We start from the raw sequence: 17078 nt of genomic DNA on the forward strand, positions 1-17078 counted from the left end.
AAACGAGGTTGTAGTTAATGAAATTATTCAAACAAAAACAAAAAAAAAATTGTCTTTTTTAGCCCCTGAGCAGCTGGCCATAATTGAGGCATCATTTGAAGAATACCACACCAAAACATGCGTCAAATTTGTACCTCATACTAATGAGAGAGACTACATCGACATTAAAAGTGATCAGACAGGATGTTGGTCATACGTAAGTTGTGCTTCATAATTACTTTAATAGTAACTTTATTTGGTAACGTTACCCAGAACAAACGTAACCATTATATTTTCCAGTAAAGGTCTCCTCTTTATTGGTGTAGGAAACAGACATGTTCTGTTGTCATCTTTTCATCTTATGCATCTATATAAGAAAACTTGATTTAAAAAACAATAAATAAAAATAGAATGGCCAATGCCGGTGATTTCCTAATGCTTCCATAGCTTGTTCATCTAAATCTTACATTGTCTTTATATTTAACAATACAAAATTCCCAATTTCTACCACAATTGAATATGTTGTTTGTACCTAACTCTGGCAATTAGCTGCATAAAGTAATTGTATACCGTAAAAAGAGGCTTGAACTTATCCATGGACGGTCTACATACACTGATAATAAGCTGTTTGAGAGCCACTAATATGGTAAAGGAGATTGATTTGTTTTTGTTTGTTTAATTTGCCTCTTTTTTTAATTCAAGTATTCTTTTCTTTCAGTTTATTGTGTTTTTTTTTTAAGGCCAGTAAAAATATTTCAAAAAAATATTACACAGCAACCATAAGTTAGTGCAACGCTAAATCACTGGAGGCAGACAAAATGCCAAACATTCCTCTTGAATCCTAGTGTGTTTAAGGCTCTTTCTTTGGCAACCCCTCATGAAAACACACAAAGTTTTCTTGGGGGGGGGCACAAAGACAAACCAAACAAAAATACTTTTTGTGCTAAAATTTTAAGACATAATGCGGACACGGTTAACAAGTATCTTCATTTTAGGGGAATAGGAGACCAAAATCCTGAGAAAATTATTTTTACTTGATTTTTATGAATAAGTTTTTTCTCCAAACGGTTAGTTGACAACGAATAAATAAATGTATTTTGCTTTTCTTTTATTTCATTTATAAATTTGTGTACTTTGAACGAATTAGTTCTTATATGTCTTCACAATTTTGAACTTTCATAATATAGGTCGGTCGAATTGGGTTTAAACAAGTGGTGAATCTTCAAACACCGGAATGTGAATTCTGCGGGAGTTGTGTCCGATACACAGGAACTCCAGTCCATGAGCTTATGCATGCCATTGGTTTCCATCATGAGCAGACTCGATGGGACAGAGACGACTATGTTACAATTTTTGAGGAAAATATTGATCCAGGTATATAAGTGCTTATTTAGCTTGGGAGCAGAGCCGTTCCTGGGGTGACAACCGGGTTAGCTGCCCCGGGTACTACAGTGAGTGGGGGCGTGGTCAGGAACTTGCCCACTTTGATCAAATTTTTCACTTTAATTCATTTTTTTTGCTTGTATTTGAGTCAGGGGAAGGAGGCGTTGTAATTACTTTTCCCCATGCACCACCAACCCTAAGAACGGCTCTGCTTGGAAACTATACTTTGCTCTTTTTAGATCCTGCTAAAAAGGCTTCCAGGTTTTCTCCCTGTTAACTGTGCTTCAGCAAACCTTTAAAAGGCTTTGGAAAAAAATCCAATAAAGTTTAATATACACTTTTCTTTACCAACCATATTCCTTCTCTAAGAATGGATTCCACGAAACGCCTATCGACATATTCTTGTCGATCCCACTAGTCAGTTAGAATCCAGTAATACTACAATAAGGACTATACAAAAGATAGTAAAAGCTTGTAGGGACCTTACGGCACTTGGTATTGCATGGAGATTATGCATTTGCGTCTCCAATTACCGAAATAGTAAGAAGGGGAAAAAAAGCTTACCATGCTTTGGAAAACGGGTTTTACACGCCCCTACACGCAAGTAACATGCATCGCAAGACTTCTGTGACTTCTTCGACATTGTCTGTATTTTCCTTGTTTAAATTGTTTCTTTTCCTTGTTAATTTTCTTTTCTCTCTTTTTTTCTCTCTTTTTGTTAATTTTCTTTTTTCTCTTTTTTTAAATTTCTTTTCTCTCCTTGTTAATTTTTCTTTGTTTCTCTTGTTTAAATATGTTTTCAAGTCTGTTTCCCATCCTGATATTTTTGTCCCATCACTAAATGAATCTTTGCATGTGTACCTGCCCAGGTTTTCTACAATACATCGCAATCAATTCGTTGTAGAATCAGAAAAGTATAATTTAGTAAAGGGAACACTGATGTTTTGCTAATTATTTGCTTGCTTAGTCTTTGCAAGAACTGGATTCCAAGTCAAGAAATTCAGTAGCACCAATTTTGAGGGGAGATCTTTTGCCCCTCCCATCCTAAGATTACAAAATTGCAAGAATATTTTAACACCTAGATTTTGGAAAAGACATTTTGTCCCCCTCCGTAATTTGTATGAATTAACGTGACTAAAAGAATCGCCAAGAGTTAGAATTTCATGGCTAGGTTGATAGGTTCAGAAATATTAAGTTGTTGGGAAACCAGAAGTCATCTTCATATTCTAGAAACAGGTATTACTTAGTAGGACCTTATAGGCAAAGTTTTTTTATTTAATTTACTGATATTTCAAACCCACATTTATGGATAAATTGGCCATCCAAAATCACATCATATTGCCTCCAATATATAAGTTCTGGGTTTCCTTTGTTTGAAGCTACAAGGTTACATGAAAAATAAAAGCCAATAATGTGGCTCGAATAGGAAAAATGTAAAATAAAATATAAACATTTCATAAACATCACCAGCAGATACATTTATTTTTTCACTCAAAAGCTATGTCATTTACATTCTGGATTTAACAGAAATAACTAATATATAAGGAATAACCCTGATACATGTATGACCCTGATACAATAATGCAATGATGTATAACTAATATATAAGGAACAACCCTAATGTATAACCTTGATACAACTCTCATATACTCAATAGATATAACAGGGTAGATGGTATATGCCACCCTCATTCATTTTTGTTTTACCCAAAAGTTACATCATTTATGTCCTGGATTTAACCGAAGCAACTAATATTTTATTAATTCTATTCTATAACCTGTTTTTACATGTAGCTTGACCTTGCTGCACAGTGAAGAAGTCAAATCAAACAACTTGGTGTGGAAACCAAATATCCCACGCTCTTCGTCCATGTCATCCTCGAAAAATTATAACAAAATAATGCAAAGAAAAACTATTCATCAGCTACAATTATTAGCGCTTATAATTTGTCTTTTTAGATATGCTCCATAACTTTGACAAGTATGATGAGACTTATATTACTGCTTATGGGCAACCATATGACTGGAGCAGCGTGATGCATTATTCTGAGTACTCCTTCAGCATCAACGGAGAACCTACTATACTTTCAAAGGTAAAAATGTTATATGGGGAGTTGAGCATCTCTGCCAACATTTCAGAACTTTTATTTAACTTTGTTTGTTAAAAGAATAAGAGCTAACATCTTTAAAAAATCAAATACTCATTTAAAGGTACGGCATTCATGTACATATACAAATAATGTGTGGTAGTTGATAGTTAGAAGGAGAGGCAGGCGTGGTCTTGGAATGAATCCTACAAAACCGAATTTTTCAGTATAAGAATTGTTCTCAATTGTTAGTACTGGCATGTCTTGTATTTGGTAATTGGGCTTAGATCTAATTTCAAATGGACTTATTGAAACATGTCATAGGAAAATGAAACATGAGAATGATGATATATTCATGGTGCATTTTAAAAGTATCAAAATGAATTCGTTTTTTTGGAAATAGAAATTAAAGCTAAGTTTAACGAGAAACAGTGCTCCTTAAAAACATTTTCATGTAGCATCTCATCTTTTTTTTCAAAATAAAACGGTTTTGTTTGGAGATAGCATTTAAAGTCTTGATGGGCTGACAACTACAGTGGTTTATCAATGATGAAACACTAAAACAAAGCATTAGTCAGAGCGCCAGATTCTGTATCGTGCACCAACCCATGCCGGGAGGTACAAAAATGCTGAGGACGGATCCTAGGGTAGTCAACCATGCTGAAAACGAATATCGTAGGGCGCATGTTTGCTGTTGGGGCTTTTCTGAGATATAGGCCAAAAACACCAAATTTAGCCTATAACTAAGTATGACGATTCAGGATTTTTTGCGAGTTATTGGGTTGAGGAATCCGGCGTAATGTTATATCAATCGAAAGAAGAGATCTAGATCTACAAGAATATGATTTTTAAATTGAAAAAATAAATACTGTTTTTTCTCTATTTACTGCAGTTTCAAAATAAGTGCTGTAAAATTCGACAAATATCGCAAAGAAAGGCTAAAAACTCGAAATTTCTTCAAGGTAAAAAATTTTTTTTGATATTCGAAAAGAAAGTGTATTTAATTTCGTACAATTTGAGCTAAAAACATGTAAACTATTTTTATTTTTTTAACGTCTGAGATTTTTTTTTTGTAATGTCACTGAAATGATCACTAGCCGTATCGTGAAAAGGGACATAATACTTTTTTTTTCTTCTAAGCGTAGGAATACTTCAAACTTCCTAACTGTTTAAAATTTTTAACTTTTACTTAAAAATAAAAATAGGTTTAAAAAAAATGTTGACTAAAAAAAGCGTTTTTTTTTTTTAGAATGGACGAATAAGTTTTCTGGTGTACTAAGGCGTCTGCAATTACCTTTTTGGGACCTGATTTGCCAGTAATACGACTGAGCTATTTACTACATAAAAGAATTTTACTTCACAGATGGATTCAGTCGGCGCATTGGAGTTGTCTTACTCGGCCTACCCGTAAAATTGGGTAATAGCAACTGATTAGGGACCTGTTGTAATTAAAAGTAAAAGGTATCAAATAAAACTTTCACAAATATTCCTCATTTTCTTCTTCCGAGAATTCAAATGGGGCAAGGTTAGACTCCCTGCATACCCTCGTCGTTCCGCGGCAGGAGTATAAGATGCAGCATCCTTTCATTTCTGAGCAGCTACAGTCTTTCCTGCGTCTTTCACTTTTGCATCTGCAGTAAGATTACAGGCTTGAGGCTTCTTTACAGCTTGAGACGACCGCATCTACTCCCCCTTCAGCCATGTTTCATCCAAGGAGGAGTGGATCTGGAATGCTTGGCCGAGCCTGTACTGACGACAAGATTATCCATGTAGCGAATATGGCTCGATGGTGTCGTCAGAAGGTGGCAGTCTTTTTACGTCTTGTTTCTGGCACTGAATGTAAGCCCTTACACTGGCCAGTGAATTGAATCCGGCCTGTTTACCATACATTTCAATGACCAGGAATTTTGATAGGTCGTAAACTTCTCTAAACGCGTCGACTGAAAGCTTTCCTTCTGCATCCTTGATCCGCTCCGTCACAGACACCATTTTTAAGGCAAAAGTTGAAGACACCGCGGTGTTTAAGAAAGAAGCTTTCCCGACGCCGAAGAAAAAGTTCGTTGTGTCACAGCCTGGCAGACAGTGCACGAACAGTAACAAAAACTGCTCCTCTTTGGACAAGTGGACTCCATCCATCGGTTCGTGTACTGGGATAGTGTAAGTCGGGAACTTCAAGAAAAGTTCGCTCAGTCCTTCACCTTGAAGCTCTTCAAAAAAATGTACACAGGCTACTGCCACGTCTGTGGCTTTGGCATGCACAACGATGCTACGATGCTACAAGCGTAACGGCTAGCTTACTTTGCATGTGTCATAGGGCGTTGGTCAGCCTCTTCGTGGCTGGAGGACAAGCATTCCTCGTAGTAACAGTGTTCTGGTAAAGTTGGACAGCAGCCAAGGTTGACCAGAGACACTTTGAATCTCTCCTTGAACCCACCTGAGAGAAAAAGTTTGAGTGCATTCGGAAGCTTATCACTCATCTACTCCCAGGTTTCATGCAAAATTTCGAGGAGCCGGCTTTTAGACGATGAGCTTGCAAGTACGGCATCCCATTCTTCAATTGTGCTAAGAGCGGAAATCTGGAGGGTTTTCCCTTTCCCTCGTCGGAGTCTGCATGCTGATTTCATGGAGATCGACTCTCCGGTGTTCGTGAGCTTCCCAAACAGCCCGTTGTACCGATATGCGACAATGTAGACTTCAGGAATACCCACTGGAAGATCATTCAGCAATGATAGAAGCAATCTTTCCACGAAGTATTTGACTGTGTAGAGCCTGGCAGGCCGATATGACCTTATCTTGGACATTAGGTCAATGATGTGTACTGTAGCTGATGTTGTTTCTTTGGATTTCAAAGTCGCCGGCCAAGCTGAAAGTCCTCCATTTTTTCTTAGCCAGTTCAACAGCACAGCTTTGTTCCCCGACCTCATTTTTCAGCCAGAGGATGTCTTGGTTGATTGTTGCGGAAGATGTTCAAAAATGGAAGCAGGAAAAGGAAGAATCTCTTTTGTGAGGATCTTTGCAACGGCTTTCTCCTTTTCTTCGCCGTAGCTCAACTGAGCAGTAATGATTTTCTTCAAGGCTGTTACTTCAGAGCTCAGGAGATCGGTTATAGGGACACCCTTTACTTTCTGAGTTTTTCTCTCTGAAGGGAAAGTTCGGAGTGCAACCCTTTTCACATCGTCTTTCCTGTTGCACAGAAAGTCCTCAACCACCTCTTTCCCTTTTGTGGCTACGCAAGTTATATCAGAAACAATCTTCTCATCATCCACAACTTCTGACGTCACAATATTCACTAGGTCAAAGTCCACTCTGCTGAACGGATTGCCACATGTAGTGAAAATTTCTCGAACTCTATCTCGTGAAAGTTGTAATCGCGTCGTCGTCGACTGATTGTCTTCGTGATATTTCAATGTCTATGTGGATACGTTGACTACTTGCAGGAAACCATTGCTGATGGCAGCGGAAATCGTTAAGGTAAGAATCCAAGCTTCAGTCTGTCTCTCATCCATTTGTTTTCCTATTATTCCGCCGTCGTCTTTGCATCCTTGTTCACTGTACATTCCAGTATCTGATCGGAACAGGTGGCCGTGAACCTGGTGTGCGTTCTCTTCACTGTGAAGTATCCTTTCATGAGCCTACTGTGCACATCAGGAAAGGTTTGTGGTAAACTTCGCATGTCATATAGGTACTGTATGAGACATCTTGCATACTGAGGATGGTTAGCCACCACTAAGTATGGCAACATCCGAGCAGTTGCTGTCAAATGAGACTCCCAGACACAGTCTCGTTCAGAATGATATTGAATTGCATCGCTATTTGAAGTATTTCCAAGAACTGCCGCCAGAAAGAAAAAGTGGGTGACGCATTTCGAAGGGTCTCGAAGGCATTCATTGGAGCCAAAGTGATTAAGGTATCATTTGCCTTCTGAAGTGGAGTTCGCGCGCTAGCACCGTTTGCCAATGAAGTCCTGAATAACTCAATGGCACTACCCAGCTGGTCCAGACGGGATAAGTTTTCTTGTCCTTCAGAGTAATGCTCTTCAAAGGACTCCCAGTAGACGGCTTGCAAGACCTCGTAAAGTATGCAGTAGGTATTAATAGCTTGGTAGTAGCCTTTCCCTTGAAATACCTTTTCGCATGCACCAGGTAGCAGCAGCTTTGCCTGCGCTATAATCTCTTTGACTCCAGAGCTGTCCATTATCTTACCAACTGCCTTGAGATAGTTGAGCAGGAGGTGGAAGCCTCCCATCCGTAGGATTATGTTTTTGAAGTCATCCGGGTATTTACTTTTCACTCCCTGTGCTAGCTGATAAATGAAGAGATCTTGCGTGACCACCGTATCGTCACATCCGACAGCTGTTGCATTGTTGCATTATTCGACTGCTGCATGGTTGTTTGGTGCTTCATGAAGGAAAAGCAAGATATTAGATTAAATATTGACAAATCAATTTCAAATCACAGATGTTCCATTTGACAAGCATTTTCACTAGAACTGGAAGTTTCAATACTAAATCTGATTGATCAATGTAACATGCCTTTTGATCAATCCTTATAAATCTAAATTAGTCAGTATCACCTAGTTTCTTGTAATATTGAATTTTGTAAATTACTTTCATTAAGTCTCTTACTTCTGCAAAAAAATTTTTACACTCATTTTGCTAGCCAACTTTACAACACGAAAAGTGCTTTTAAAATTTCTATTTCCTTAAAAATGTTTTTTGATCTTCCAAATTTGTGTCATATTCTTCATTATCATCCATCAGCAAATCAGTATTTGCGTCAGAATCACATGTTGAATCAACCTGAAGTAACTGTTTTTTTTTATCTTGGCCTACCTGACTCACTTTTCTTTTTCATCTTCTGCTTATCAATTTCTTCTGCTTAGCTTATCAATCAACTTCCCGCTAGGTAGAAGGTTACGAAACAAAATTCATATTATCGGGTATTCTCGCTAAAAAAGTTGCAGAACCCCCAGATATAATGATTTAAGCTTTTTTTTTCTTAGCTCAATGTGTTTGGAATTGAACGGGCTTTCTTTTTTAATATAAAAAAAAAATTATCTTGAAATAATTTCGAGTTTTTAGCTTTTCTGTTAGAAATTTGTTGACAAAAATCAGATTTTTCTTTAAACTGCAGTAAAAAGTGTACTATTTTTATTTTTTTTACAAACAAAAACCATATTCGTGTAGCTCCAAGTCTCTTTTTTCTATTGATGTAAGAGTACGCTGCATTTGACCAATGTTATCTGTAAAAAAAAAAAGTTTAGAATCATCGAACCCCGTTATAGGCCAAATTTGGTGTTTTTGGCCTATATCTCAGAAACGCCCCAACGACGAACATGCGCCCTAAGATATTCGTTTTCAGCATGGTTGACTACCATGAGATTCACCCTTAACATTTTTGTACCTTCCGGCATGGGTACTAATCGAAATAAGCGAGATACAGAATCTGGCGCTCTGACTACATGGCTCCGGCAAGGTAAAGCCAAGTAATGGGTGCTGCTGCAGGATGCCCAAGAAATGCCTCAAATCGCCAGCTTATCAACAGTAAGTTGTTTGTAGATTCGTTTTCACAGATCGACCTGAAGTTTAGAGTACGAGATCGTTAGTACAATGGAACATGAGAACGATGATTTATTCATGGTGTATTTTAAAAAGTATCAAAATGAATTTGTTGTTTGGAAATAGAAATTAAAGCTAGTTTTAAGGAGATTATAAGGAAATGGGAACTTCCTGGTAGGGTGTAAAGAGGGAGCCCTTGAATAGATTAGGTTGGAGGAGGAGCGTGCGTAGCGGTGTTGGCCTCAGGCGGCTTGGTGCTGCAGTGAGTTATTAGTAGTAGTAGTAATTTAAGGAGAAACAGTGCTTCTTAATAACATCTTCATGTTGTATCTCATCTTTTTCAAAATAAAACAGTTTCATCTGGAGATAGCATTTTAAAAGTCTTGACGGGCCGACAACTACAGCGTTTAATCAATGATGAAACACTAAAACAAAGCGTGGCTCTGGAAAGATGAAGCCAAGTAATGGGTGCTACTGCAGGATGACCAGGCAATGTAAATATAGCTGCTGTTCGTGAGTTCATTTGTGCTTTTTCTAGGTTTTAATATCGCTCTTAACTTCGAAAAAAAATTGAGTTTGAAAATCATTTCTTGAATTATACCACAAGAAAAAACAAATGGTGGCCAGATTTAGTGACTAGGATACCAAACGAAATTATTTGCATCGATGCGTTAATTTTTAATTTTATAAACCTTTTTTTTTGTCTGTGATTACTATCAAAATTATTGTATTTTGATAGGCTTTCACAGTTAAAAAAACTCACGCTAGTTTTCAATATTTGTCAAATAATGTCGGATTGAAGTGTCTAGCACAATAATGACATACAAGTTATGATGGTTAGATGAGATGTTACTAATGAAGAATGATCCTCCCATTCCAATAGATTACAGGTAGTGGCGTCAATGGGGCGGGGGGGGGGGGCTGTTCCTGTTCAAGATTAATTTTAAAAAACTCCCGAAAAAGAAGTTTTTCAAAGTAAAGTAAAGGCCATATTAAACTCAAGATTAGCAGATATAAATACCTGTTAAAATTTAAACTCAAAACGACCAGAAATTACTATTAAAAAATAAATAAAACCCAAATCGAACAGAAATCAAATAAACAATTATAGCAAACAAACATACAATAGGTACTAATATAAATGAATAAATAAACGCTAAAACGATTAATGCTTAAATTAAATATGCAAATCAAGCTTAAAAAGAAAAAAAAATTACTATTGAAGTATAAATGAAACCCAAAACGAAAAGAAATTAAATAAACAATCAATGCAAACAAATATACAATAGATACTAAAATAAATGAAAAAAAGAATCTTAAACGAGTGAAACTTAAATTGAATATGCAAATCAAGCTGGAAACGAACAAAAATCCCTACAAACAAGAGCTTGGGTATCGTCTCTTTCTCTCACCATAAAAGTCTAAGAATTTCTGCGTGATTGGCGCTTTACTGAATACAAATCATATTACAAATATTTTCTTTTGTAACTAATATTGAAAATAAACACTGACATTACAGTAAAATTTTGAACTGATGAGCTTTCAGCAATTAATATCATTATACTATCAAATATTCAGTTATATTTATTAGCTCTTTCTAAAATTGTTCAAGACGAATATAGTTTCATTGCAAAAAGGAGTTTGGATACCGGCCCTTCCTTAACTGTAAAAATCTAAAGCCTACTGTGTTATTGGCGCTTCACTGAAAACGAATTTTATTACAAATATTCTCTTTTCCAGTTATTACAGCATTGAAAATGAAAATAAAAATTACAGTGAAATAAAATCTTGAACTGATGATCTTTCAACAATTAATATCATTATATATTAAATATTCAATTTGATTTTATTTGTACTTTCCAAGACTGTTCAAGACACATATAGTTTTCAGTAAAGCGCCAATTACACAGTAGGACAATGACATTGAGAGTAGGAGGCGATACCCAAACTCTTGTTTGTAGTGATTTTTGTCCCTTTCAAGCATTGTTTGCATATTCAATTTAAGTTTCACTCGTTTTAAGATTTATTTATTCGTTTATATTAGTATCTATTGTATGTTTGTTTGTATTGATTGTTTATTTGATATATTTTCGGTTTGGGTTTCATTTCAGCTTCAATAGTAAAATATTTTCGTCGTTTTAAGCTTGATTTGAATATTCAATTTAAGCCTTACTCGTTTTAAGATTTATTTATTCATTTATAGTAGTACCTATTGTATGTATGATAGATAGATAGATAGATAAATAGATAAGTGTATTTTAAAGCCAAATATACAGCCATGAACACAGTGCAATAACATAAACGAAAGACACAAATAACATAAAATTGTATCAGCGATCAACATAAAACGCTTAAATGAAAAACTGCATTAACCTAATATTAGTGCATAATACTTGAAAAAAAGGTCATTGAAAAGAACGCTTAACACTCGGAAAGAGACATAAATAAAACATAACATTTACATTTATACTGACATTTTTGTATTTACCTATTCATTATTATTTTTTTTATTGAACAAAATTTCCAGATAGGCTACCTTACTACTCTACAAATAAACTGAGGCGACGTACTATTTAAGACACCTGGAAGTATCAACTTATTATTTCCAAATATCCCTTCCCTTATCGTAGAGAGCCCCTGGCACCGGCTTAAGCAATGCACTAAATAATCCTCTTTAACTCTGCAAAGCGGGGAAGTATATCTGTCTTCATCTGTCATTCACCTTTCTTTCTTCTGATACGTTCATCAAAGTATCAAAATTAGTATCAAAGTAACAATATCAGAGTAGAAAAAAAATAACAAAGTAAATAAAGCATCAAAGTAAACAAATTATCAAAGTATCAATAAGTAACTTGCATAACTTACAGCCCTTGTACCGTAAATCGAAGGTGCCTCGTAAATCACTAAAGTGAACAACGCCTGCCCCCGAGCCCTGGTGTGTTTTGTCCACACCAGAGTTTTTGTTATCTGACCTTTTAACTATTTAAAAAAAAATTGCTATCTCAAAATTTTATCTGATACATTTAGGGAAAAATGAAGTGGGGGAGGGGGTGGCTGCCCTCAGATCACTTTTGACTCTGAAAAAGTGAACTAGAACTTTCAGTTTCCAAAAAAATCCCGCTCTCTCTGGAGTTTATACGATAATCTCTTTAATAAGAACCATATGTGTATATATGCCCAGGGCATAACTTACATATCTACTCCCGGGCCCTTGGGGGTTGTGTCAACACCGGAGTTTTTTATCTGACCTTTGAACTATTTTTAGCAAAATGGTTATCCCAAAATTTCTATCTGATGCATTTGCAGAAAAAGGGCTTGGAGGGGGACAGCTGCTTTCTGATCACTTTTGGCTCTTAAAAACTGAATTAGAACTTTGAATTTTCAGTAAAATGAGCCCTCTCTAAAGTTTATACGAGTATCCCTTCTACAAGAACCATTTATGCCCCAAGGGCATAAAATTCGACTTCTGCTCCTGGGCCATGGAGGGTTATATCGACACCGGAGTTTTGTTATCTGATGTTCGAGCTATTTTAAAAAATGTCTATCTTAAAATTTTTACCCCAAGGGTTAGGGAAAAAGGGCGTGGGGGTGCTAGTTGCCCTTGGATCCCTTTTGACTCTTATAAAAGTGAAACAGAACTATCAATTTCCAGTCAAGTGAGACCTCTCTGGAGTTTATACGAGCATCGCTTCCATAAGAACTATATGTGCTCCCACGGCATAACTTACCACACCTGCCCCTGAGCCCTGGGGTGTTATGTCGACACCAGAATTTTTATTATCTGACCTTTTAACTATCTTAATAAAATGGCTATTTCAAAATTGTATCTAATGCATTCGGGGGGTGGGGTGTTCTATCTGCCCTCTGTCAGTTTCGTTCTTAAAAAGTGAACTAGAACTTTCAATTTCCAATCAAATGGGTCCTCTTTAAAGTTTGTAGGATGATCCCTTCCATAAGAACCGTATATGCCCCAAGGGCATAACTAACAGCGCCTGCCGGCGGGTTTGCGTCGACAACCAGAGTTTTGTTATCTAACCTTCGAATTATTTTTAACAAAATGGCTATCTCAAAATTTTAATCTGATACATTTTGAGAAAAAGGGGGTGGAGGGGGGGAGGGTGCTAGCTGCCCTTCGATCATTTTTGACTCTAAAGAAGTGAACTAGAACTTTATTTACAATCAAATGAGCCCTCTCCGAAGTTTATACGAGCATCCCTTCCATGAAAACTATATATGCCCCCAGAGCATAACTTACAACGCCTGCCCCGGGCCCTGGGGGGTTGTATCGACACGAAGTATTCGTTATGTGATTTTGAACTATTTAAAAAAAAAAATGGCTATCTCAACATTTTTGTTGAATGGGTTTGGGGAAAAAGGGCGTGGGGAGGGGCTTGTTGCCCTTGGATTTCTTTTAACTCTTAAAAACTGAACTAGAGCTTTCAACTTCCAATTAAATGAGCCCTCTCTGAAGTTTATAGGAGCATCCCTTCTTTAAGAGCCATATATTCCACCAGGGCATAACTTACAACGACTGCCCCCGGGCCCTGGGGGGTTTGTTGACACCATATTTTTGTTTTCCGACCTTTTAACTATTTTTAACAGAATGGCTATCTCAAAATTTTTATCTGATGCATTTGGGGAAAAAAGGATGAGGGAGTGTCTAGTTGCCCTCCTATCTCTTTTGACTCTTAAAAAGTGAACTAGAACTTATACTTTCCAAACAAATGAGCTCTCTCCAAAGTTTATACGAGTACCCCTTCTATAAGATTCATATACGCCTCAGGGCATAACTTATAACACCTGCCACCGAGCCCTGGGGGGTTGTGTCGACACCATAGTTTCTGTTGTCTAACCTTTTAACTATTTCTAACAACATGGATATCTTAAAATTTTTATCTGATACATTTGGGAAAAAAAGGGCGAAGAGAATGGGGGGGGGCTAGCAAACCCTTCAATCTCTTTTGACTCTTATAAAGTGAACTAGAACTTTCACTTTCAAGACAAATGAGCCCTCCCTGAAGTTTATACGAGCATCCCTTCAGTAAAAATAATACATAACCCCAGGGCATAACTTACAGTGCCTGCCCTCGGGCCCTGGAGGGGGGAACTATTGACACTGGGGTTTTGTTATCTGACCTTTGAACTATTTTTAACGAAATGGCTATCTTAACTTTGTTCTGATGCATTTTGGGTGCAAAGACCGTGGGGAGGGAAGGCTGCCGTCCAATCCCTTTTGACTCTTAAAAAGGGAAATTCAGCTTTCAATTTCCAATAAAATGATCCCTCTAAAGCTTATACGAACACCCCTTCCATAAGAACCATATATGCCTTCAGGGCATAACTGATAACACCTGCCCCAGGCCCTGGGGGGCTGTGTCGACACGGGATTTTTTTGGTGTCTTACCTTCGAACCATTTTTAACAAAATGTCCATCTGACAATTTTTGTCTGATGTTTCTGGGGAAAAAAAGGGTGTGGGGGGCTGTCCTCCGATCTCTTTTGACTCTGAAAAAGTGAAGTAGAATTTCAATGTCCAATGAAATGATTCCTCTCTGAAGTTTAAACGAGCATCCCTTCTATAAGAACCATATTTTCCCCCTGGGCTTAACTTACAGCGCCTGCCCCCGGGCCCTGAGTGGTTGTATCGACCCCGAAATTTTTGTTATGTGATCTTTGAACTATTTTTAACCAATTGACTACCTCAAAATTATTGTCGGATGTACTTGGGGAAAAAGTGCGTCTGGTGCTAGTCTTCCTCCGATCACTTTTGACTCTTAAAAAGGGTACTAGAACTCTTGATTTTCAATCGAATGAACTCCCTTTAAAGTTTATATGACAACCTATTCCATATGGAGTGCCTCTGGGGGGGGGGGATGATAAAACATTGGAGCCGTATGGGCTTTACTATAGTCACCGCTATAGTGTTGCCTTTGATTTGTTTAACCCTATACATTTTGAAAGATACTTTTTGAGGGCTATTTAAAGTAAAATAACTTTTTGGTATCTACAATGAAAAAACGAAAAAATAAATTTGCCCCTACCAGAAATTTCAAAATACTTTTCCAACCCCCCTAGATTTTTGTGAATAGACACCACTGATTGCGGAATCTCGTACTCTTTATCAATCCAGGTGATATCAAAGCAAAAGCATCACGTTCCAGAGTAAAGAGTGAAGATATGAAAAGATCGGGGTGGTCGAGGAGCTTGCATTGCTCTGTCCCCTTGATTCTGCTTTGTGCTGCAACAAGCTGTCTGTAGCTGTACTAGCAGTTTGTTTATGTAATGGCAAATGATTTTATTTGTATCTGTGCTTAAATGTATATATATATATATATATATATATATATATATATATATATATATATATATATATATATATATATATATATATATATATATATATATATATATATATATATATATATATATATATATATATATATATATATATATATATTATATATATATATATATATATCATTTGGAATTTTTTTTCCTTTTAGCCTGAAGGTACTCCTCTTGGTAACGATGAAGGCCTAACAGATGTCGATGTTGCAAAAATAAACGCCATGTACAACTGCTAAAATATTTTGTATTGTCCAAGAATAAATGTTTTATAGCAAAGGTTTCCTATTTATACCATAAATAGGAGGGGGATTACCACCGCCTTAAACAGTCTAAACACTAGCCCCTGAAACCTCACAAGCCCTTAACATTCATAAATTAGCAGAAGTGATAATCACAGCAAATCCTTCCAATATATTTTTATCCCTCCCTAAATTTCGAAAATGATATTTTCCTTAAGAATTGCAAAAATTGCCCCCCCCCCCCTCAAATTTATAAAACATGCTAAAAAAGGTTTTTTTTAGAAAAAAATGAGCTAAAAAGCATTTTTTAGCTTCCCTCCTCATTGCTTCCGTGAATTTACGTCTTAGTGTCCCGTGAGGCTGATAACTAATTATGCTACCCGAAAAACTTAAAGTTATCTAAATTTGGCATGCCGATTACTAATTAATCAGCAAGATTTTTAAGATCGATTAGATAGCTTGACAGTGTATTCTTCCACAAAAGGAACTGATGCCCCTAGTGGGGTGATTATTTACTAAAACTGCTATCCTAATTCCGAAAAAAAAAACATTTTGTAAGTATTTGTCAAGGACTATTATCATTTTTATGAAATATGAATTCAACATTTGTCCCAAGCACCGCTATCCAAACAATTTACGGTTTATCGGTAGTTCTCATCTAAATTGTTAATTTTTTTTATTTTAAAGTAGAATTTTTAGAAAAATTTATTTTACCGGTAGCTGTCACATTAATTTCTCTTGTCTTATGCTTGATTGCTAGCACTTTCTATTGGTAAAAGGGGGATGTTTGACCCTTGACGCCCAAAAATGTCGGGGGGATTCAGGTGGAGCTGTCAGGGAATGGTGATAGGAATGTTAAGCAAACTTAAAATGCACAATATGTATGTACGTTGTCAAAATGATGTATGTCAGGAATGACTTAGGGTATTAAGTTGGACCTTTAACGGAGTGATTCAATGGATTCTTTTTTTATTGATGTTATGAGAAACATAATTACACAGCTCGAGACAAAGACTGTTCTTTTTCGTTTTTTCCTGTTGTTTTTTCTTCGCCGTTAGTGAGGCACTGAGACATCATAGTAAAATGTTTAAGGATTCAAATGAAAGCTAAAATTTATCAACCAACTTGATTTTTATAACTTAAAAAACATAGATTTATAATAAATTTAGTTTTTGATAAAAATTACATCTTCACATACAAGATGAAAAAGCACGCAAATAGTTTAACAAAATAATATAAAATACGCATCTTTTGAAAAGTTTCTGAATATTTGTTTGACTCAAGTGCCTGATTCCCTGCAGTTCTTTCAAAAAAATAGTCTTAAAGAGCCAAAGACTCTTATATTTGTGTTGTATAGTAATCCAAAGTTATTATCAAAATTGGATATAATGCTAGTCCTCTATAGGTGAATTTTAGCTCAACTCAGTCCGTGGGAACACTTATATAATTAAATTAAGCTGCGTACCATACTGAAACACTTTTATTCA

At 36.3% G+C, this 17078-nt stretch overlaps 1 protein-coding gene across 1 annotated transcript in view; it reads left to right on the forward strand.

Annotated features, from left to right (window-relative positions):
* The window catches only part of LOC136027531 (zinc metalloproteinase nas-7-like), a 26223-nt gene extending 10595 nt beyond the window's left edge, over positions 1-15628 (forward strand). Inside the window, exons 3-6 of the mRNA XM_065704882.1 lie at positions 63-196; positions 1167-1353; positions 3321-3454; positions 15508-15628. Of these exons, the coding sequence (XP_065560954.1) occupies positions 63-196; positions 1167-1353; positions 3321-3454; positions 15508-15588 (536 nt within the window). The 3' untranslated portion in view covers positions 15589-15628. The remainder of the gene's footprint in view (positions 1-62; positions 197-1166; positions 1354-3320; positions 3455-15507) is intronic.
* The last annotated feature ends 1450 nt before the right edge of the window (positions 15629-17078 follow it).

Source organism: Artemia franciscana, chromosome 5 (assembly GCF_032884065.1).
Source record: "Artemia franciscana chromosome 5, ASM3288406v1, whole genome shotgun sequence".
NCBI classification, from domain to species: domain Eukaryota; kingdom Metazoa; phylum Arthropoda; class Branchiopoda; order Anostraca; family Artemiidae; genus Artemia; species Artemia franciscana.